The sequence below is a fragment of the Mustelus asterias genome, chromosome 11 (genome assembly GCF_964213995.1).
Source record: "Mustelus asterias chromosome 11, sMusAst1.hap1.1, whole genome shotgun sequence".
NCBI lineage: Eukaryota > Metazoa > Chordata > Chondrichthyes > Carcharhiniformes > Triakidae > Mustelus > Mustelus asterias.
The window spans coordinates 91,132,187-91,155,578 of record NC_135811.1 but is presented as its reverse complement, the minus strand read 5'-3'; the positions used below and the strand labels follow the sequence as shown (position 1 = coordinate 91,155,578).

General features: G+C 45.0%; 1 protein-coding gene across 2 annotated transcripts; it reads right to left on the bottom strand.

Annotated features, from left to right (window-relative positions):
• Positions 1-746: 746 nt before the first annotated feature.
• On the bottom strand, positions 747-17,218 carry LOC144500661 (galactoside alpha-(1,2)-fucosyltransferase 2-like). Of its 2 annotated transcripts, none has more exons than XM_078223957.1 (3): positions 17,072-17,218; positions 5,647-5,753; positions 747-4,437 (listed from the first exon to the last, which is right to left on the bottom strand). In XM_078223957.1, the coding sequence occupies exon 3, from the start codon at positions 4,384-4,386 to the stop codon at positions 3,340-3,342; it is 1,047 nt and encodes a 348-aa protein (XP_078080083.1). In that variant the 5' UTR covers positions 4,387-4,437; positions 5,647-5,753; positions 17,072-17,218; the 3' UTR covers positions 747-3,339. The 2 variants fall into 2 exon arrangements, with proteins under 2 accessions (XP_078080083.1, XP_078080084.1); XM_078223958.1 differs by having other exon boundaries at positions 753-3,920.
• Between the last annotated feature and the right edge of the window lie 6,174 nt (positions 17,219-23,392).

Below are 23,392 nucleotides of genomic sequence, written 5' to 3'. Positions count from 1 at the left end.
AATTAAAAAGCTTAGGGAACAGAGAAATGTTGAATTCCACAAACCTTGATTTGGCCTTTCAGAATGAAAAATGTTGTTTCGCAATTCTGAGTCTCTGTTCAACAACAGTATTTCAGTCACTCTGAGATGAAGGCCTACAATTTATTGTCACTTTTGGCTCGTGTTCTCCATCTGTGTACTGGTATAAATATTGTCTCCTCTAGAATTTTTGGCATGATCGACAGCAAAATCAGGGTGGGTAATTGATTCGTCTGATTTTAACTGCCACCGAGCCCTTAACTCCGAACCAGATGGTGGAAGTTAAAATCAAGCACTGAGTATTTGTTCAGCAGTTGATTTGCATGTGAAAACAAGAGATGATTTTTGTCTGGCAACAAGTTCTGCAGGTTTTTTGTCTCCCACCCAATGACTCATCCATGAGCCAGGCTGATAAATAACACGGAGAGAAACAGCCTCTTCAATGTCGAGAGCTCGATATTTTCCTATTGGCCGCTGGTCAGAGAATTGGAGAAGGATAATTATTTCGACATGTGGGGATTGTAACATGGATTCCCAGGTTGCCCTTTTCACCAAAGAACCTTCACAATGTTCCTGTTAAACTGAGGCCTGTCACTATTCATAATCGCTGTGACAACACCCTCCTGAATTCAGCGAGGAATTCTTCTCAAGTCAATCAAGAACTGTGACCGTGTCATGCACCCCAACAGCAATAGTTACATACTTGATAAAAATGATTAACATCCATTAATAGTCAATCAGAAATTTATTTCTTTAAAGAAAATTATTTCCACATAACATGTGCCACTAATTTAAAACATTACTGATAATTCATAAATCCAATTACAACTAATTTTGTATTCAACCCTGAATCATTGCAGTTGGTACACTCAATAATTCTCATGGAACATTATATAAATAACACGTTTGTTCATTTATAGTAACAGGAAATAAACACGGGTAAACGATCAGCAGTTGTGTCCAATATCTTATGATATTGAACAATATCTTATTACTGAACTGCAGTTGGCAAAAGCAAAAGCCAAAGGAGTAGGTTGACATCTAAATGTGAGCGATTTCTGCCAAATCTAATTATAATAAAAATATTGTCATTAAAACACAGCAGTGGGTCACTATCTCAGCTTTTCTTTTCAGTATTTATGTGATGGGAGTTTTACTTGTACAGTTGTCATCATCTAGTCAAGCCCACATATTTATGTATATTTAAAAAGCTCTATGACAAATCACTTTCAAATGACAAGTTTACCACCGACTCTTTGGTGAAATCCCCACTACCTGAAATTCTGGCCGCAGAAACAGGAGTAGGCAAATTAGCCCCACTCACTTGCTCCACTCTTCAATGAGATCAAGGCTGATCTATGTACCAATGCCAAGAAATTGACTTTGCCTCATATCCCTCAACAGCTTTGATAACAGGAAGCAGATTAAAAGCCAATGTTGGACCAACTGCCATGTACAGAAGAGAGTTCCAAATCTCTTGCACCCCTTACATGGAAAAGTGTTTCCTAACTTCACTCCTAAAAAGCCTGGTTCAAAAATTTAGGTTATGTCCCCTCATGGTCCCGCAAGCAGCACAAATAGATTCTCTCTTTACCATGTCATCTCCCCATAATATCTTGACAGAAAATCAATTATATCACCCCTGCATCTTCCAAATTCTAGGGTATACAATCTTCATTTGTTCAGTTTCTCCTTGTAATTTAACACTTGAGAGTCGAAGTAGCATTCCAGGAATCTACTCTGCACTCCCTCCAAGGTCCTTCATAATGTGTGGTGCCCAGAAGAAAACCACAGTGCTCCAAGTGTGGTCTAACTAGGGCATTGTGTAACCTTTGCATAATTACACATCTTCTTCCTTGAAGAGAACATCCTTAACATACAGATGTTTTTGACGAAACAGTGACTGACAAAACAAATGCTGTAATATATAATATAACTTCCAGTGGATACTCTGGACATTGGTTTCTGAGCTTAACCGAGGTTACCCTCCAGAAGCTTGATTGGTGTTTCTGAGATTTAAAAAGTTTTCTAGATATTAAGGCCAGTGTTCATAGAATCATAGAATCCCTACAGTGCAGAAGGAGGCCATTTGGCCCATCGAGCCTGCACCAACCACAATCACACCCAAGCCCTATCCCCTTAACCCCATGTATTTACCCTGCTAGCCCCCCTGACACTAACAGGCAATTTAGCATGGCCAATCAACCTAACCTGCACATCTTTGGACTGAGGGAGAAAACCGGAGCACTCGGAGGAAACCCACGCAGACATGAGGAGAACATGGAGACTATACATGGACAGTGACCCGAGGCCAGAATTGAACCTGGGTCTTGGCGCTGTGAGGCAGCAGTGCTCACCACTGTGCCACCGTGGCGTTTTGCATTAACAGATCTGAAGGCCACCATTCCAATAGGCAAATAAACTGCTCTGCTCATCCTCCACCCAAGTGACGTAGGTGAAATATTTTTCTGAGTAGTGAATGATTGCCAAGCTGTAGGTTTCGGGTAATCCAGGACACGAGAGGAAAGTGTAATAAATAGTACAAAAAGAGAAATTACTGGAAAAAACCTGTTTAGCAACATTGGGCGGGATTTTCTGGTCGCGCTCATCCCAAAACCGGAAAATCCCACCCGAGGTCAATGGACCTTTACATGGTCCGCCCCTTGCCTGCTACGAATCCCGCGGCAGGCGAAATGGGAAAATTCACCCCTTTGTCCATTTTTATTTCAGACTTCTAGCATCTGCAGAACTTTACTTCTGTATTAATATAAAGTATCATCCAAAGCATTCTTGCTTTTTTGAAGGGCAGAGATTCCCATCTGTTTTCCAGAGATAATTGCCGGGATTCCACCATCCTACCCGCCATGGGAATCGGAGCGGGAGGGGACGGACAGTGGGAAGGCCCATTGACCTCGGCGGGATTTTCTGGTCTCGGGTCAAGTGAGGCCATAAAATCCCGCTGAACATATTGTTGCTAATGATGGTGAGTTTTTAGAGTTGGCAGCCTCACATTCTTACACATAGCAAAAATAAAATGAAACAGACAATTAAGTTAAAGCTGCATCCTCTTCCTTGAAGAGAACATCCTTAACATACCGATTTTTTTGATGACACATGCGCAGTGACTGACAAAACGAACGCTGCAACATATAATATAACTTCCAGTGGATACTCTGGACATTGGTTTCTGAGCTTAACCAAGGTTATCCTCCAGAAGCTCGGTTGGTGTTTCTGAGATTTAAAAAAGTTTTAAGCATAAACAATATAGAATACAGGAGCTTTGAAAATATTAGGGAATGTATCGGGCTAATTGGAACCTCTTTAAGACAGAAGAGGTGAGAGATCAGCAGGAATTCCAATCCACTGAGGTAAGAAAGCCGCTTCGTACTTAAATAACTTTAGAAATGGTGATTCTGGCAGAGTGAAGTTTGCGAGGTAAATTGTCTCCCCACCTGCCAGGTAACCAGCCCAAAAACCAAATGTCCCTACTGTCATTATAGTGTGGTTACAATGAGCAAGGATAGCAATGTCATTAGCCGGACTGGATTGCTTTGGATCATCTGAAAAGAAAACATCTCCTTTGGAATTATCGATGTTCTGTTTACTCCAATCCATCCCGTTACTCGTCACTGCAAAGATGACGTTTTTGTATTTATTTCGGAAGTAAGCCATTGCAGTGTCTAAATATTCCTTATCAGCTATGACTCCTTTCCACACATCTGGCATGATTTGCATGTAATCTCCCCTTCGAACATGCACACCGACATATGTCACATTCTTTCGCTCCCCTCCAATGCGTCTCAGGAATGCATTGGCCTGGTCTTTGATGAAGTCATGAAAGGTGAACTCACGGAGAATTTCTTCTCGGATGTGATGATAAAAGGTCCAGGAACACGGGTATCCTGTCAACATAACACAGTGCTCTGGAATATTGTGGTACTGATCCTCCATCCAGTCATTGAGATGATATTCTTTCCAATATATTTTATATCTCATACTTCTATGGAGGACCGGAAGGGTAATATTGAAAATTGGGGACAGGTAATTGGCCATGGCAGGCAAAATGTACGCCTGGTACCCATTCAATTTTGCCAATGCGTACAATGTTGCATACTCCCCCATCTGGTTGCCAAGTCGCCCATCAGATTTAAATGTGCAAAACCCTTTTATGGAAGTGTTCGCCCTTTCAAGGCCTTTCAGTGCTTTACATCGCAATTCCGTGGGTACATTTTTAAACAAATAAATAAAATTGGCTAGCGTGATACCTTCATACATTACGACAATTAATGTTACTGCAGAGCACAATATTAAAAACAACAGCAGCTTTCTCTTGCTCGGCCAAACATAAGCTGTGTTAAAATGAATCATCTCCGCAGATCCTTCACGTTGTGATTGATTTCCTCAATTCAGGTCGGGTTGCTGAAAGTCCAGAAATTGCTCATTGTTATAAAAACAAGGGTGGAACAAATCTTCAAAATTTGCTGCTGTATTATTTATTTTTGCAAAGCTACTCTTGAGAAATTATAAAATCATAGAAACCCTACAGTGCAGAAAGAGGCCATTTGGCCCATCGAGTCTGCACTGACCACAATCCCACCCAGGCCCTACCCCCTTCTCCCTACATATTTACCCGCTAATCCCTCTAACCTACGCATCTCAGGACACCAAGGGGCAATTTTTTAGCATGGCCAATCAACCTAACCCGCACATCTTTGGACTGTGGGAGGAAACCGGAGCACCCGGAGGAAACCCACGCAGACACGAGGAGAATGTGCAAACTCCACACAGACAGTGACCCAAGCCGGGAATCGAACCCAAGTCCCTGGCGCTGTGAGGCAGCAGTGCTAACTACTGTGCCACCTCAAAGGAGATGTGAGGGGCAAGTGTTTTACACAGCGAGTGGTAGGTGTCTGGAATGTGCTGCCAGGGTTGGTGGTGCAGGCAAATGCGATAGGGACATTTAAGGGACTTTTAGATAAGTACATGAATATGCAAGGAATGGAGGGATATGGACCAAGGGCAGACAGAAGGGACTAGTTTAATTTTGCACCATGTTCGGCACAACATCATGGGCCAAAGGGCCAGTTCCTGGGCGGTACTGTTCAATGTTCTATGTTCTAATACTGGGTTTCCTGATAGTGCACATATGTGCCTTTGAAGGTCTTGTCATGTTAACAGGACTGATACTGCCATGGCAAGAGCTACCCACTCTGTTGATGTGCAGTTGATGAGTGACCAAACCAAGAAATGCATCTTAGATAATGCCCGCTATGCTGACAGCACTCACGATGCTTTTGTCTTGCAACAGTCTGCAATAGCCACCACCTTAAGGATTCCAGCCACAGCAACAGACGGCTGCTCACTAACAGGTGTATCCTCACCACCAGGGTTCATGACTCCCTTGTGCCATCCGATGTGAGGACAGAGGGTCTTCAATAAGAACCATTGGGAAAGACGGTTGTACAGCTTTAATGTCTCCAGGTTACTAATCCAGAGGGCCAGGCTAATACTCCAGGAATACAGGTTTGAATCCCGTCAGCTGTTATCTTATTAATAGTGATCATGAAACCATTATCGATTGTTGTAAAAACCTATCTGATTCACTGGTGTCCTTTAGGGAACCCTTACCTGATCTGGCACGCGAATCAAGGTCCACAGCAAAAATGTGTTGACTCATAGATGCCCTCGGAAATGGCCAAGCAAACCATTCAATGAGTGTCAAACAGCTACAAAGTCTACAAAAGAGGAATGAAAACATACAGATCATCAAGCATTGACTTAGACATCGGAGACAACAACAGCAAGTCAACTCTGTTGACCCTGCAACGCCCTCCTTACTAACATCTGGGTCTTGTGCTAAAATTAGGAGAGTTGTCCCACAGCTTAGACAAACAACAGCCAGAAATAGCCATAGACATGGACCTGAATTTTAAAGATGGCGAGTGCTCGGTGATTTGAGATTTGGATCCTCGCCAATCCTGACAGGCCGGCTGCCATTTTACAGTCAACTGAGCATTGATTGGCAGCAGGCAGGGCTTTTGTCCACACATGGACTGAAGCGACTGTCCTATCAAGTCACTGATGCTCAGTTTGGGTTCCGCCAAGGCCACTCAGCCCTTACTTCATTACAGCCTTGGTCCATAGAAAAAACACGGAAAAAAGAGCTGAACTCAAGAAGTGAAGTGGGAATGAGAATCATTGATATCAAGGCAGCAATCGGCCGAGTGAGACATCAAGGAGCCCTGGCAAAACTGGAGTCAATGGGAAGTAGGAGGAAAACACTCCACTGGTTACTTGGCACAAAGGAAGGTTTGTGATTGTTGGAGGTCAATGATCTCAGTTCCGGGACATTGCTATAGGAGTTCCTTAGTCCTACGCCCAACCATCTTCAGTTGTTTCAATGACTTCCCGTTCCATCATAAGGTCAGAAGTTGGGGTGTTTACTGATGGTTGCACAATGTTCAGCACCATTCACAACTCCTCAGATACTGAAACAGTCCACGTCCATACGGAACAAGACCTGGACAGTCTTGGGTTAAGTGGTGGGTAACATTCACACCAGTCAAGTGCCAGGCAATGACCATCTCCAACAAGACAGAACCCAATCATCTCCCTTTGACATTCAATGGCATTATCATCACTGAATTTCCCACTAACAACAGTCTGAGCGTTACCATTGACCAGAAATTGAACTGGACTAGCCATATAAATACTGTGGCTACAAGAACAGGTCAGAAACTGGGAATTCTGGTGAAAGCAATTCACCTCCTGACTCCTGAAAGCCTGTCCACCATCTACAAGGCACAAGACAGGAATGCGATGGAATAGTCTCTACTTGCCTAGATAAGTGTAGCTCCAACAATACTCAAGAAGCTCAACAACATCCTGGACCAAACAACCCACTAATGGTCACCCCATTCGTCATCTTCCCCACTCCCTTCACCACTGGTGTACAGGACAAGATGCATTGCAGAAGCTCACAAAGGCTCCTTAGGCAGCATCTTCCAAACCAACAACTTCTACCACCTCGTAGGACAAGGGCATCAAATGCATGGGAACACCATCATCTCTCCAAGTTCCTCTCCAAGCCACACGCCATCCTGACTTGGAATTATATCACCATTCCTTCAAGTCAAAATCTTGGAACACCCTTTCTAACAGCACTGTGGATGCACCTACACCACACGGACCATAGTGGTCCAAGAAGGCTGCTCACCACTACCTTCTGTAGGGCAATTTGGGATGGACAACAAATGCTGGCCTAGACAGAGATGCCCACATGTAAAAAAAAAATCATGAGGCCACATGCAAAACCACAGAGGAAGCCATCTTGTTCCCCCAACACAGATTCTGAGATGGGCTCTCTGCTGTACATGCTTGAGAGCACGTTACATCCTGTATAACCTTGTCTAATCACTACCTCCTCGGATTTTCAGGCTATTTTGGGAGTAAGAGAAAAAGGTGTGGGAGACCATCTGCACCACGTGCATTGCTATACAGCACAAGAGGGAGCACCTTGCTTAGCTAAAAGGTACATTCTCACTCCCAACATGGATTCACCATTCTATTACAGTACATTCATATCAGACTCCCTATGACCATGTCCTTTTAGCCTACACCACTCAATAAAACAATAACAAAAAACTTAACACGACAACGTAGAAAACTGACACAAAAAAAGAGATCCATCACCCTTGCGCCAGTCTTTCAGGTGGCCTTTCCTGACCTGTTGCGACCCCAATGGCTGCAGAATAGCTGACACCTACTAATGCAAGGGGCTTTGTACACCCCCCTGGATCAGCTCTGGACCTTGGACAACATCATCTTGAAATGTGTGGCAGCAGGTTAGGGTGGCACAATGGCACAGTGGTTAGCATTGCTGCTTCACAATACCAGGGACCTGGGTTCAATTCCAGTCTTGGGTGACTGCCTGTGTGGCGTTTGTACATTCTCCTCATGTCTGCATGGGTTTCCTTCATGTGTTCTGGTTTCCTCCCACAGTCCTCCCACAGTTTGCTGATGACACCACCGTAGTGCGTGCGATCTCAAACAATGATGAGGCGGAGTACAAGAAAGGGATAGAGGACCTGGTGAAATGGTGTGATGACAATAGTCTCTCCTTCAATGTCAGTATAATGAAGGAGATAGTAATTGACTTCAGGAAAGGTAGCGGAGGGCATGCCCTTGTCTACATTAATGGGGATGAAGTGGAAATGGTTGAGAGCTTCATGTTTCTAGGTGTTCAGATCACCAACAATCTGTCCTGGTCTCTCCACACCACGTGACAGTTAGGAAAGCCCACCAATGCTTCTACTTTCTCAGGAAGTTAAGGAAATTCAGCATGTCCACTATAACTCTCACCAATTTTTGCAGATGCACCATAGAAAGCATCCTTTCTGGATGTATCGCAGCTTGGTATGGCTCCTGACCAAGACCACAAAAAACTACGAAGTGTTGTGAAGGTAGCCCAGTCCATCACACAAACCAGCCTCCCATCCATTGACTCTGTCCACACTTTCCGCTGCCTTGGAAAAGCAGCCAGTGTAATCAAGAGCCTCACATAGCCCAGATATTCTCTCTTCCACCTTCTTCCATGGGGAAAAAGATATAAAAGTCTGAGATCACATACCGACCAACTCAAGAACAGCTTCTCCCCTGTTGCCATCAGACTTTTGAATGGACCTACCTGATATTCAATTGATCTTTCTCCACACCCTAGTTTTGACGGTAACACTACATTCTGCACCCTCTCCTCTCCTCCCCATGTACTCTATGAATGGTATGCTTTGTTTGTATCGCGCACAAGAAACAATACATTTCATTGTATCCCAACACATGTAACAATAATCAATCACTGATCCCAGAACTGAGTCATGTGTAATTTAAAATTGCAGTCAATTCAGGGACTCACAAATACATCATGCCCAAACCCATTCAAACAATCCCAACCAATTCTAACTGTTCCCAATAATCCAGCAAGAGTGTTAAAATTGTCCCATTGTTTTAGAGTTGGGCCTACACATGTTTTGGGATGTGAAGTGGGGGAAAACATGAAGGTGGGTACATAACACATAAAATGGTTGCCTGGCACATAAACAGTCACCTGGGAAAGAGACATTAAACAGGCACTAACTTTTAGTGCAGACAGCTACTTGAAATTAAAACATACAGGACAGACAGTTATTTAAAGTTAAACATGCAGGAATCATGGGCCGAAGTACAGGCCGAAGGGCCTGTACTGTGCTGTACTGTTCGATGTTCTATGTTAATCAGATCCTGCAGGAAGCCAGCCAGGGCTTGAGGCACTTTTAAGATAAGGACAGATTTAGGACAGTAAGGACTGATAAAGAGGTGAGCCACAAACGGGAACGGGAATAATGCAGGAAATCAATTACTGTATGTATAGACCGGAACTAAGTCATTGATAGGGAAAATGTATTCATTCTATGAAACAATGCAATGTTAAAAGCCAATGTCTGTATATGCCAGGCTGTGATGATGTGTTAAACTGTTAAACCTACTCACCTATAACGATGTGTTAAATGGCTAATGTCCGGACAATCCATTGTCTGAAAAGTATAAAAATGAACCTATTGTATCATTGAGAGAAGGTGGCTGCCTATTGTACTGAGGAGTGCCAGTGCCTTTTCTCCATCAAGCTTCGTTAAATAAAACTGTATTGTTGAAACCTCCAAGTCTGACTCCGAAGTGGCAATTTTCCCACAACAATTGGTGTAGTCAGCTAGGATCCTATTGCTGGTAAGCTGGTAAAGTTCCGATCGATTGGCCACGATCGGAAAGCCGGGGTAGAGATCATTGAATCTGTGGGAGTCAGACAGGGTCAAGAATACAGTTTGAAAGGGGTTAAACTTAAGGGGTATTTTTAGAAATAAGTATTGTTGTATATGATATAGTGATAAGTACTAACTGCTGATAATGATAAGTAACTGTTGCTTGTGCTGACCGACAAGAGGACAAGATAGTGCCTGTCTCAAAAACCCAGCCTTAGACCGGTTGTTAAGAGGGGAAATCCCCCATGCGATGGTCAGGAATTGAAGTGGGCAAAGAGACACCAAGGGCACTTAGGATTGTGAAGCACAAGTGGCAGAGGTCGGTTAACATCAAACTCTGTCGTGGCGAACAAATGCAGAGTTGCCATCTGATTGCATGAAAGTTTGTAAAGTTGGGTCTGGACTGTCAATGTTGTAAAAGCGGGGCGGAAAAGGGGCTGATCAACTCTGACCCAGAGCCGGACTCTGGTGGAGAAGCACATTGCCGAGGTGGTAATAGTGGAAGCCGTGAGTATAAATTGAAACCCTGAGACGGTAGTGAAACACGGTGCTAGAGTAGTAATAGTGACCGGGGGTAGTGAAGTCTGCGAAATGGCAGATAATGAAGTAAAGGGAGGATCTGCAGGTTCTCTCATTGAAGTGTACATGACAGACAGGGAAGCATTAATAAAGAGGATGCAAAAGGATGGCTGGGATACTTCTCAGACCTTAGAGCAGCAGAGAAAGTGGATAGATAAAGAAAAGAGAAACAAGACAAAGAAGATAGGAGTATTGTTAATACATCAGTTAGCTGGTCTAATTGAGCAAGTAGTCGCCTCTACTAAAAAGTGGAGTGAAGATAAAGAAAGGATTAGAGAATTAGAATCCCGAGTGAGGGAACTGGAGAAACAAAACCAGGTATTAGAAGAAAAGCAATTGAGAGGGGAAACTGTTCCTCTACCACCTTATGAGTCCACACAACGGGGACCAACCGCTCCTCCAGAGGAGTGGGAAGCGCTAGAACACAACTTAGCACCAGTAACCTGAGAGGGAACAGATGTGCAGCCAAAGGCAAATTATAAACCCTTCACCCCAGGTGGGAGACAGCAAATAATGGCCTCCCTGAGTAAATTACAACCTAGAAGCGCAAACACCAAATTCTGGGAAGAATCAGACACCTATTACACCTGAGAGACGTACACCTGCTGGTCAGGGCAGCCTGTCCTGCGGATATGTGGAGGCAGGCAGCAGGTGGACCTGCCGCTCCTCCAGCACAGGATTATAGTGGGGGACGGTGGACACATGCAGTCGCCCTAAAATCAGAGATAGATGCCCAACAGGCACCCTTCACCCAGTTTAAAGCAGAGATTCAGAGGGTATTTGGGAATGCTCCCACTAACTGGAGCAGAATTACCACAACCAAACAGTTAAAAGGGGAAGGAGCTTCTGAATATGGGGAACCCTTGTGCCAGGTATATCAAGAGTGCTCAGGACAAGGGAACCCAGGTTGAGGGGATCGAGCGTTCATCCAGGCTTTTAAGGATGGACTCTCTAGCGCTCACCAGGTCATCCTAAAAATGGGAGTGATTATGTCCCAAGTTGGTAGAGTGGGCTAGCGGCGTACTGAGAGAAGAGAAATCCCAGGCAAGAACAAGGCTACAAAGAGTAGCAGCCTACAGTAACGGGAATGGAACAAAGTCTAAACTGACTTGCCACAATTGTAGACGGCAAGGACACTTTGCGAGGGATTGCGGGACTCCACGGAAAGGGAACAGATTTGGGAACAGTGGGAAACATTGCAGCCACTGTAATAAATATGGACACACAGAAGCAATGTGTTGGAATAAGCATGGGAGACCCCCGACACGATCCACGACCACAGCAGAACCGGAGGAACCACAGGACCTCTGGGATCAGCAAGATTGACGGTCTGCAGCCCCCATTCACAAGGGTAAGAAGGAGGGAAGGATTTACGTGTCAGCACTAGTAGGGGGCAGGCAATGTGAGATGCTAGTGGACACAGGAGCATCCATATCTGTCACCGACCTAACCTTACCCACTACAAATAAAATGATTTACCTGACCGGGGTAGGAGGGAACAAAACACCCGCCTACCTGAGCGAGACCACGTTAGTAGAGATAAATAATCTGTATATACCAATGAGGTTTTATGCGTGCAAAAATAACGAGGGTGCAATAATGGGAAATGATCTGATGAAAGAATATGAGATTCTGATAGACAGTGGAAAGGGAGGATTAATCTGGCCAAGACAGGACGGTCGGAAAACTGGTATCTAACTTTGTTTTAGCCCATACTCCGGAGACGGAAGCACAGATGGCTCCGAACCCTCCTGTCTCTAATTCCCAATTTCTGGTGGTGACTGTGGCCCACTTATTAGTTTCGAGGTGACTTGTAAGTTTCCCTATTCTAGTTTTGCAACCGTTAAGGTGCTGGGGAGTAGGTACAGAGGAGATGTCAGGGGTAAGTTTTTCACTCAGAGGGTGGTGGGTGCGTGGAATGGGCTGCCAGCAACGGTGGTGGAGGCGGATTCGATAGGGTCTTTTAAGAGACTTTTAGATAAGTACATGGAACTTAGTAAGATAGAGGGTTATAGGTAAGCCTAGTAATCGCTAAGGTAGGGACATGTTCGGCACAACTTTGTGGGCTGAAGGGCCTGTATTGTGCTGTAGCTTTTCTATGTTGCTATGTTTCTAAAAACGCACTAGGTAAAGCCATACAAACATCGGGGAAAATGTGGACAGAGGTATTGCCCACTATACTAATGAGATTAAGAGCTACCACAAACCGGACAACCGGATTAACCCCTGATGAACTAATGACAGGACGAGCGATGCAATTACCAGAAAGCATCATAACAGGTGGGACCGATGTAGATCCACTAAAAGATAAAATCAGAAGATATGTTTTGGAACTAAGCACCCAACTCAAAGGGTTGCGCAAATTGGTAAAAGACAATCAGGAAATAAAAGACGCAGAGAGAGAGCTTGAAATGCTCCCTGACGTCCCAACAGCGGGAAGTCGTGTCCTAGTGAAAGCACTACCTGACAAACCAGGGTTTGCACCAAAATGGAATGGGCCATATGAAGTTATAATTAGTGGAGACACCTGTGCCTATATCGACATAAGAGGGAAAGGTGTATGGAAACATTGGACACAGCTAAAATTACACAAGGGAACAAATGAGTAAGTGAATTAATGAACTAACAGAACTGCTTTCCTCAACACAGGCAAAGACTGCAAGCAAGAACAACTGGCGCGGGCGGGTTAATAGATAATATAACTTGTAAAGATTATATAAATTATAGTGTTAGGTTTGATATTTGATCATTGCGAATATGTACGTACTCGCGTATGTAACTGTACTACTTTGTGTTGTCGCAACTGTAAATTTAACTGGATAACTTGTGAGGATAACTTGTTTTACAAAGCCCACATACATTTACACGGGAATTGAACTGTATGTTACCCATTAGCACAATCGGTAGAAGCCCTATTTGTAGCCACCCCTGGGTGGACCCCTCATGACTTATATACAGTAGATACATCAGATGCACCCTGTAAGGGACAAATTGGCAAATATAAAAGAGGTATACAGGGGAGATGTGTGGGACTTGTAAACCCCTGTGCAGGGGGTTCCAACAGGTGGGAGGAAAAGCTTGTCCAGATACTGCAAGCTATCCGCTTTGTTTTACGGGGCAGGGATGGGGATGGGGATGTGCCTATGCCTGGGTCCCTAAGAATGATTCCTGCGTACAGACGCAGTGTGTCCGTCAACATTGTCGGGTTAATAAGGGACAGTTTACTTGCACTTGTGATGAACAGAAATGTCTGAATATAACCGCGGGAAGACAGCTCATTTGTGGACAATGCAATGGAACTCATGTAAGCTCAGCCAAATGGACATACCCATTTGATACTTACCAGGTGGTGGGATCAAACGGGGAGTCAAGTAAACCGAACAATTGGCAATATGAACAAACTCATAATCAAGACACTAAATGTTACTGGGCTAAGAAGTGATATGTGTTCCTCTTCAATGGTACTTACATGACAGAAACACCAAACCTCCCAAACCGTTTTGCAGTAGGGACAATAGAACCACTGACTGTTCCATGCCCTCAGAGGGGGCATATTCGGAGGAGAATAGTAACTCGGGCTATCAGCAAAGGATTCTGCGCTGATTGGGAACCCCGGGCACAATGGGATCCTCACTGGGATATGGGTTCCTTGGAGCCTTATCTCTGGGAGGGGAGCAGGAGTGATTAGTGCAAAAAATAGGAATCATATTGTTTGTGGACTAACAGTCCTGGGAAACAGCACTTCAAAAGCACTGGAGGCTGTTAACCAAGAAATGGCTGAACTGAGGTTATATGCACAGCAGACATGATATGCAGTGGACTATCAGTTAGCACAACAAGGGGGAGTGTGTACAATTATAGGCAATAAATGCCTAACCCATGTCACAGACGAGTCTTATAACATTACACAGGTCATCAACAACATCAGAGAACAACTTGATAGCTTCAGACAGGGACCGAAGAAAGGAAGTAACTGGCTGGAATGGCTAGTAGGGGGGTCCTGGGAATCTTACTTATTACATGGATTGGTCATACTAATTTCAATTGTAATTGTCTGTCATCTAATTGTTGGATGCCTAAAAGTCTGCTGCAAGATTATGGTGACAAGAATTGTGATGTGGAGATGCCGGCGTTGGACTGGGGTAAACACAGTAAGAAGTTTAACAACACCAGGTTAAAGTCCAACAGCAAGAATTGTGCCAGGAGCCGGTGTATCCATCGAGGAAGAACCCATGATGGTGATCCCCGAAGACATCGGAAGAAACGAAGGAGGAAAGAAGAAGATTGACTTATATATGTGAATGTATAATTGTTGGTCTAGGGATTATTAAAGTCATAATCCTGACCAAAAGTGGGGAGTGAAGTGGGGAAAAACATAAAGATGGGGACATAACACATAAAATGGTTGCCTGGCACATAAACAGTCACCTGGGAAAGAGACATTAAACAGGCACTAACTTTTAGTGCAGCCAGCTACTTGAAATTGAAACATACAGGACAGACAGTTATTTAAAGTTAAACATGCAGGAATCAGATCCTGCAGGAAGCCAGCCAGGGCTTGAGGCACTTTTAAGATAAGGACAGATCTAGGACAATAAGGACTGATAAAGAGGTTAGCCACAAACAGGAACGGGAATACATAAATGCAGGAAAATTAGTTACTGTATGTATAGACCGAAACTCAGTCATTGATAGGGAAAATGTACCCATTCTATGAAACAATGCGATGTTAAAAGCCAATGTCTGTATATGTCTGGCTGTAACAATGTGTTAAACTATCGATCCTACTCAGCTATAATGATGTGTTAAATGGCTAATGTCCGGACTATCCATTGTCTGAAAAGTACAAAAATGAACCACTCCTATTGTAGCATTGAGAGAAGGTAGCTGCCTAATGTACTGAGGAGTGCCAGTGCCTTTTCTCCACGAAGCTTCATTAAATAAAACTGTATTGTTGAAACCTGCAAGTCTGACTCCGAAGTGGCAATTTTCCCACAACAGGATGTCTTCATTGTCAGGGAGCTCCTTCCTGGGAAACAATGTCTACTGTCGTAATTTTTATAAATAGGGAAATATATCGATTTACTATTTGGACTGAGAAAAAATTCTGAACAAACTTTTTTTAATAACTAATTTAAGGAAAAAATAAATCTCTGAGAAATGCAGAAACTCTGGGGGCGATTCTCCCATCCCACTGCACTAAAACATTAACATAGTGAGCCAGGAGAATCAAACAGAGGGCGATTTGCAGGATTGCCGCGAGCATTCACATCCCATTGGTGTCTCCCGTCGCTGGATTTCCGTCGCAGTCAGCTCCGTGCCGAAAATCGACAGGGAGGCGGGGTTAGGACTGAATTCTCCGGGCCCGCTAACCTCTCCCACCACCCCAGAGTGTTTCACTCCAGTGGGGTTTAGAGTAACTCCCCACTTCCGGGGAACTAGCAGCCTGACCCCGCTGGAGTGAAAGGAGGGCAATCGGGGCTCCCCAGAGTCAGCCGGTTGTGGGTGTGCCCCCTGGGCATGGGCACCCTGACAATGCCAGTTTGTGCCCACAGCACTGCCCGGGGGCAAAGTGCCCATGCACAGGGGACACTTTGGCACTGCCCACCAGGGCAGACATATGGGGGCCAGGGCCTAGAGGGATATCGGTGGGGGTGGGGGGAGGGGGGTCCCACTGCCACTCTGCATTGGGATCAATGGGGGCAGGAGGGAGATCAGCAATCGGGAAGGGCTGCTGTGGGTGTACCGAGGGGGTGAGGGAGGTCTCCTGGGTGAGTGGGGGGTATGTGGAGGAGGGGGTGGGGGATCTGGCGGCGGGGGAGGGGGGTGGGGTGGTCTGCTGAGGGTTTTGGGGGGGGGGTTCTGCTGGGGGTGGGGGGTGGGCGGAAATCTGGGCACAGGACGGGGGTGGGGGGGGGGGTGGCTCAGGTATGATCGGGGGGGGGGGACCGCGATCGGGCCGTGGGAGGGTGTGGGGGGGAGGGGGGAGAGGTTTGGGAGGGGCAGCACTGCAGGGGTCCCGGGCTGGCCGGAAGAAGGGGGGCTGACAGTTTGGGGCCACTGCACATGTGCAGAGGCCTGCTGACTTCAGCCTCACAAGTGGGAATAGGCCCCGCCCTCTGAAAGCTAATGATATTCACGCCAGTGGCCTCTGCAGTGCACAAAGTGTGGGAGATTCAAGTCTGAACACGCACTGAGAAAAAAACATAGTGAATTACTCCAGTTTTCCAGCGAATTTAACACTTAGAATTTTTCGGGGAGAATTCTGCCCCCTAGATTGTCGCTCACAGCACACGGGTAAGATGTCTGCCAAGAGGTTGTATCCTGCTAACACATTCTGAACTCTGGTGAAACAACTCAAAGGTGTGTCAACTGAAATCGTGGTAATAAAAGACTGAGCCCACATGAGTCAGGAAGGAGAAATGCACTGAGCAAAGGTAGAAACCATCGCTGTGAAGGGGCCACGAAAAAATTAGACTTGGTGCTGGGTAAAGTGAAGGATAATCCTTCAATTAAAGAAAAGCCAAATACAGTTGAATCAAACTTAGAGCGTCAACTTTGGAGATCAAAGCATTCATATTTATTTTTACCTTCTGAAACTCCCACGAATTGCAGAAGTTATTTCCTGTTTCCCCGCATTCTAAACTTTTCCGTTTGCTCACTTCACTTTGAATGTTGCTCACCTCAATTACTTCATGCTGCTTCATTCCGTTCATCTTCCTCCACTCTGTTCTCCATCTTGACCGCTGACTTTTATTGTCCCTGTCTCATAAGTTTATCTTCTCCCCCCTATTTCACTCTGATGCTGTTCAGCTGTTGCAAGACGTACAATACTGGTTTTTGCCTTCTCGGGCTGTGACGTTAACCTGGTGCCGGTTATTTGCTGTGCAGTGATGTTGACATGCATGAAGCTGGTGCGCAACCAATCAGCTTAATAAGTACCCACATGGCAAAACCAGGAAGTTATTTTTTAACAGAGAAACTTAAAATTAAAAAAACTTGCAACCCATAATTGCAAGATTAGAACGCAACTGAAAAGCCCATTAGCCTTGAACAGAGTTTTTACATCTATGCTTAAAGTTTTTGAGTAGAAGTTCTTGTCGGTTTGAGACTTTGCAGAGGAAATTTTGGTCTGTGGTAACCTTTACTGTGCAACCTGTGAACGAGCCTGAACAAATGTACAAAAAACTTCCGTATTTCTGTCAAAAATGCAAACTTGTTAACTGTTTCAGTGGTATTAAGAGCTGTAAACATTTGGCAGCTTCACTGTCATCGCCACGACAAAATCCAGGCTGCTTTCTTTGTCAGCATTCAGCATTCATGCATAATTTCCCACTCAAGCAAGGACAGGAATAGCTGGGGGCTGTATTGAAAATGAAGGCTGATACACATGTTTCCCTCCTAGTGCAAACAGAATCATAGAATCACTACAGTGCAAAAGGAGGCCATTCGGCCCATCAAGCCTGCACCAATGACAAACCCACCCAGCTCCTATCCCTGTAACCCCACGTATTTACCCTGCTAATTCCCCTAACCTACACATCTTGGGACACGAAGGGTCAATTTTAGCATGGCCAATCAATCTAACTTGCAGATCTTTGGACTATGGGAGGAAACAAGAGCACCCAGAGGAAACCCACGCAGACACAGGAACAACATGGAGACTCCACACAGTCACCCGAGTCTGGAATTGAACCTGGATCCCTGGCACTGTGAGGCAGCAGTGCTAACCACTGTGTTGCCCAGGCTAGATCTTCCTTTAGTAAATCATTATACTGAGGCCAATGCTCTCGGTCAAGGTTTCATAGAAATCATAGAAACCCTACAGTACAGAAAGAGGCCATTCAGCCCATCGAGTCTGCACCGACCACAATCCCACCCAGGCCCTACCCCCATATCCCTACATATTCTACCCACTAATCCCTCTAACCTATGCATCTCCGGACACTAAGGGGCAATTTTAGCATGGCCAATCAACCTAACCCTTTGTGAAATGCATCACAACTAGCAACCTGGGTTGGTGAAGGATTTTTTAAAAAAATTCATTTATGGGATGTGGGCATCACTGGCTGGGCCAGCATTAATTGTCCATCCCTAATTAAAGGTAATGTCACCATAGACTCAGATGACCATAGGCTGCTCTATCCTTTGAGGTGGAGAGTTGACTGGTGGTGACTTTAGCCTGAGGATCACCACACCTCAGGTGAGGGGCAAGGTTGCGAATGCGAGGCTTTTATGAGTAACCTGAGGGGTGGCATAGTGGCACAGTGGTTAGCAACGTTGCCTCACAGCACCAGGGACCCAGGTTCAATTCTCGGCTTTGTCACTGTCTGTGCGGAGTCTGCATGTTCTCCCCGTGTCTGCGTGGGTTTACTTTGGCTGCTCCGGTTTCCTCACACAGTCTGAAAGACGTGTTAGTTTGGTGCATTGGCCATGCTAAATTCTCCCTCAATGTCCCTGAAAAGATGCTGAAGTGTGGTGCCGAGCGGATTTTCACAGTAACTTCGTTGCAGTGTTAATGTAAGCCTACTTGTGACACTTATAAATAAACTTAAAAAGGCTCAGCCGGTGTGGGAATTGAACCCACACTGTTGGTGTCACTCCACATCACAAAGCAGCCATCCAGGAAATGGAGCTAACCGACCCATCTCAAATTACCCTTGAATTGAGTGACTTGTTAGGGCCATTTCAGAGGGCATTTTTAAGGGTTAACCATATTGCTGTGTGTCTGGATTCACATGTAGACCAAACCAGGTAAGGTTAGCAGATTTCCTTCGCATTAGGGCATGAGTGAACCAGATGGGTTTTTATGACAATCTCTGTATGCATTAGACTTTTTTTTAAATTCCAGATTTTTATTGAATTCACATTTCACCATCTGCCCCGGCGAGATTCAAAACTGGATCCCGAGGGCATTACCCTAGGTCTCGGGAATACTAGCCCAGTGCTAATACCACTACACTACTGCCTCCCCTAACGCAGTTTCAGCTCTTACCTTCTCAGGCACAGACAGAGAGTTCCACTGTTGAGAGGGATAAATGATCAGAAAAGGTCAAATCCAATTTATCAAGAGCACTATAAGCATAGCTGCTGTGTTGAAGACTTTCATCTACATATAAATATTGCACAATCACTTAGGTGGATTTTCTGTACACCAAGATGCCATTAACGCACCAGGAAAACATGCTTAGGGGCATGGAGAGAAATCTGAGGTTCTATTGCTTCTCTGGTTACCAGCTGCTTACTACATCCGCCCTGCCCTTGCCTTCTTCCCTCCTCCTTCAATCCTCCCCCTTACAGCATTCGAATGCCCAGAATTTAGAACCACTACCTGGGTGGAGTCAAATTCTTGGCTTTTGTACTTTGTGCCTCTATTTATACAATCCACCCAAAGCTCAGATCACAGTCTGATACATTTTACAAACACAGCTTTGTCAGACTATTGCACACAACTTGGTCATCCATATTATTGAACCAGCCCTGCTTCTTTGAACCCAGAGCTTCACAATATCTAGCACCAACAAAAATGGCAAAACTTTCCAGTTAATTAGTACGAACCAACCTATTCGATTGCAATCAACTGCTATTTCTATCCACACCAGTGGGCTTTGTTAACTGGAAACTTACACTTTGCATCGAATGATAAATATTTAATCATTTTAAATGGATACTTACAAGTGCCCAACACCGAGCATGTAATAGGAGAGCAAAGTGCCGCAGACGCTGGAAATCATAAAACAAAAAGTGCTGGAAATATTCAACAGGCCAGGCAGCATGTGTGGAGAGAGAAACAGGTGCATGATCTGCACAACTGACTCCTGTTCCCCTCTGCATAGGTATGCAGAGGATTTCCAATGCTTCCCTTTCTCCATTGGAGCAAGAGTAACCTTCTTTGTCAGCTCTCCAAAAATCAATCACTTTGTGAGCCTCCCAGCAACAACTGCCTGAGATCTGGTTTGTCACAACATTAAACATGAATCTCAAAAAAAAAGATAATGGAATGAGGAAAACATAAGCAACTTGCTGAGCATCAAACTCCAAGTCAAAACAATAAATTAATCACTTTAAGTCATTTTTTAAAATGAGTAGTTAATAAAAATGACCATTAAAAAGTGTCAATAAGCAGGATTTGATTTGATTTGATTTGATTTATTATTGTCACATGTATTAACATACAGTGAAAAGTATTGTTTCTTGCACGCTATCCAAACAAAGCATATCATTCATAGAGAAGGAAACGAGAGAGAGCAGAATGTAGTGTTACAGTCATAGCTGGGGTGCTGAGAAAGATCAACTTAATGCAAGGCAGGTCCATTCAAAAGTCTGACGGCAGCAGGGAAGAAGCTGTTCTTGAGTCAGTTGGTCCGTGACTTTTGTATCTTTTTCCCGATGGAAGAAGGTGGAAGAGAGAATGTCCGGGGTGCATGGGGTCCTTAATTATGCTGGCTGCTTTGCCAAGGCAGCGGGAGGTGTAGACTGAGTTTAGTGGATGGGAGACTGGCTTGCATGATGGATTGGGCTACATTCACGGCGTTTTGTAGTTTCTTGTGGTCTTGGGTAGAGCAGGAACCATACCAAGCTCTGATACGACCAGAAAGAATGCTTTCTATGGTAACTAAGTAATAAAACCTTTCTTACCTTTTTGCTTAAGAAGCAGATCTAGAGACAAAGAGCAGATGAGTCCCCATGAAGTCCTGGCCAGTCGGAAAGGGGAGGGGGCAGGTTGAATTAGATTTATCAAACACTGACCTTCCATTCATCTTTGGAGCCGGCTTTGGTGTAACGACACTGCGCCTTTAAGAAATGTATTTGAGTCCCGTGTCTTGTGCAGGATTGTTTAGCAGTCTGTTCTATCTGGTGCCTTTGGGTCTGTAATGGGAATCTTCTATTGTTCCTACATCAGCATCATTGTTCCTAATTGCTTTAATATTTGTTTCACTCTGAACTGATACATTTCTGCTGTTTTGTGTGTATTTCCCCAGGGTTTTGCAGAGTAGGACTTGATCAGGTTGAGTGACAGGGGAATCAGGTGACTAGGTGGAGCTAGGCTTACACAGGGAACTGAAGCTTAGATGTTTCTTTTTAACAGGACTTACCTCCGAGGTTTCCACCTCGTTATTACACCGGAGCAAGCGGAGAGGGAGCGATTCAAGTGAGAAGAGCTGAAGGTACGAGACTTTGATTTTTACATTATTTTTTGTTGGAGTTTTTGTTTCTAGTACAACAGGAAATGAGAAACCAGAAGTAGGCTGCAGAGAGGCCTGGGAAGGTTTTTTGCCCAATAAATTTGAACGGGGAGGAAACCCGAGACTCTACACATGTAGAGTCTCCCACCCTCCCCCCTCCTCTAACCTAAAAAAAAAGACTCAGAGTCAGAGCAGGTAAGCTTTTTTTTCTCTCTTTCGTTTCTTAGCAAGGGAAGTTAGCAGGGATGTCAGTGCAGGCAGTGCAATATTCCTCCTGTGGGAAGTTTAAGGTGAGGGACACCAGTGTTCCGGCTGAGTACACCTGCAGGAAGTGCACCCAATTCCAGCTCCTTGAAGACCATGTTAGGGATCTGGAGCTGGAACTGGATGAACTCAGGATCATTTGGGAGGCAGAGGCAGCTATAGATAGAAGCTACAGGGAGGTAGCTAGTCCTAGAAATGATACGTGGGTGACGGTTAGAAGGGGTAAGAAGCAGTCAGAGCAGCGATCCACTGGATCCCCTGTTCCTCTGTATAACAAGTATTCTGTTTTGGATACTGTTGGGGGGGCGGGGGGGGATTAACAGGGGCATGCCATGGGGTACAGGTCTCTGGGACAGAGTCTGTCCTTGTTGCTCAGAAAGGAAGGGGGGAGATGAGTAGAACATTAGTTATTGGGGACTCCATAGTTAGGGGGATAGATAGGAGATTCTGTGGGAACGAGAGAGACTCGCGGCTGGTGTGTTGTCTCCCAGGTGCCAGAGTCCGTGATGTCTCGGATCGTGTTTTTGGGATCCTTAAGGGGGAGGGGGACCAGCCCCAAGTCGTGGTTCACATAGGCACCCAAGACATTGGCAGGAAAAGGGATAGGGATGTAAGGCAGAAATTCAGGGAGTTAGGGTGGAAGCTTAAGGCTAGAACAAACAGAGTTGTTATCTCTGGTTTGTTACCCGTGCCACATGATAGCGAGGAGAGGAATAGGGAGAGAGAGCAATTGAACACGTGGCGACAGGGATGATGCAGGAGGGAGGGATTCAGATACCTGGACAATTGGGGCTCATTCTGGGGTAGGTGGGACCTCGACAAACGGGATGGTCTTCACCTGGACCAGAGGGGTACCAATATCCTGGGGGGGGAAATTTGCTAATGCTCTTCGGGAGGGTTTAAACTAATTCAGTTTAATGGGAACCTGAATTGTAGCTCCGGTGTGCAGGAGGTTGAGAGTAGTGAGGTCACGGATAAGGTCTCAACGTCGCGGGAGTGTACTGGCAGGCAGGAAGGTGGTTTGAAGTGTGTCTACTTCAATGCCAGGAGCATCCGGAATAAGGTAGGTGAACTTGCAGCATGTGTTGGTACCTGGGACTTCGATGTTGTGGCCATCTCGGAGACATGGATAGAGCAGGGACAGGGATGGTTGTTGCAGGTTCCGGGGTTTAGATGTTTCAGTAAGAGCAGGAAAGGTGGTAAAAGAGGTGGAGGTGTGGCATTGTTAGTCAAGGACAGCATTATGGTGGCAGAAAGGACGTTTGATGAGGATTCGTCTTCTGAGGTAGTATGGGCTGAGGTTAGAAACAGGAAAGGAGAGGTCACCCTGTTGGGAGTTTTCTACAGGCCTCCGAAAAGTTCCAGAGATGTAGAGGAAAGGATTGCAAAGATGATTCTGGATAGGAGTGAAAGTAACAGGGTAGTTGTTATGGGGGACTTTAACTTTGCAAATATTGACTGGAAAAGCTATAGTTTGAGTACTTTAGAGGGGTCAGCTTTTGTCCAATGTGTGCAGGAGGGTTTCCTGACACAGTACGTAGATAGGCCAACAAG

What these genes read in the sequence shown, in the direction of transcription:
- LOC144500661 (XM_078223957.1), bottom strand. Translation starts at nt 4,386, where the DNA reads ATGATTCATTTTAACACAGCTTATGTTTGGCCGAGCAAGAGAAAGCTG.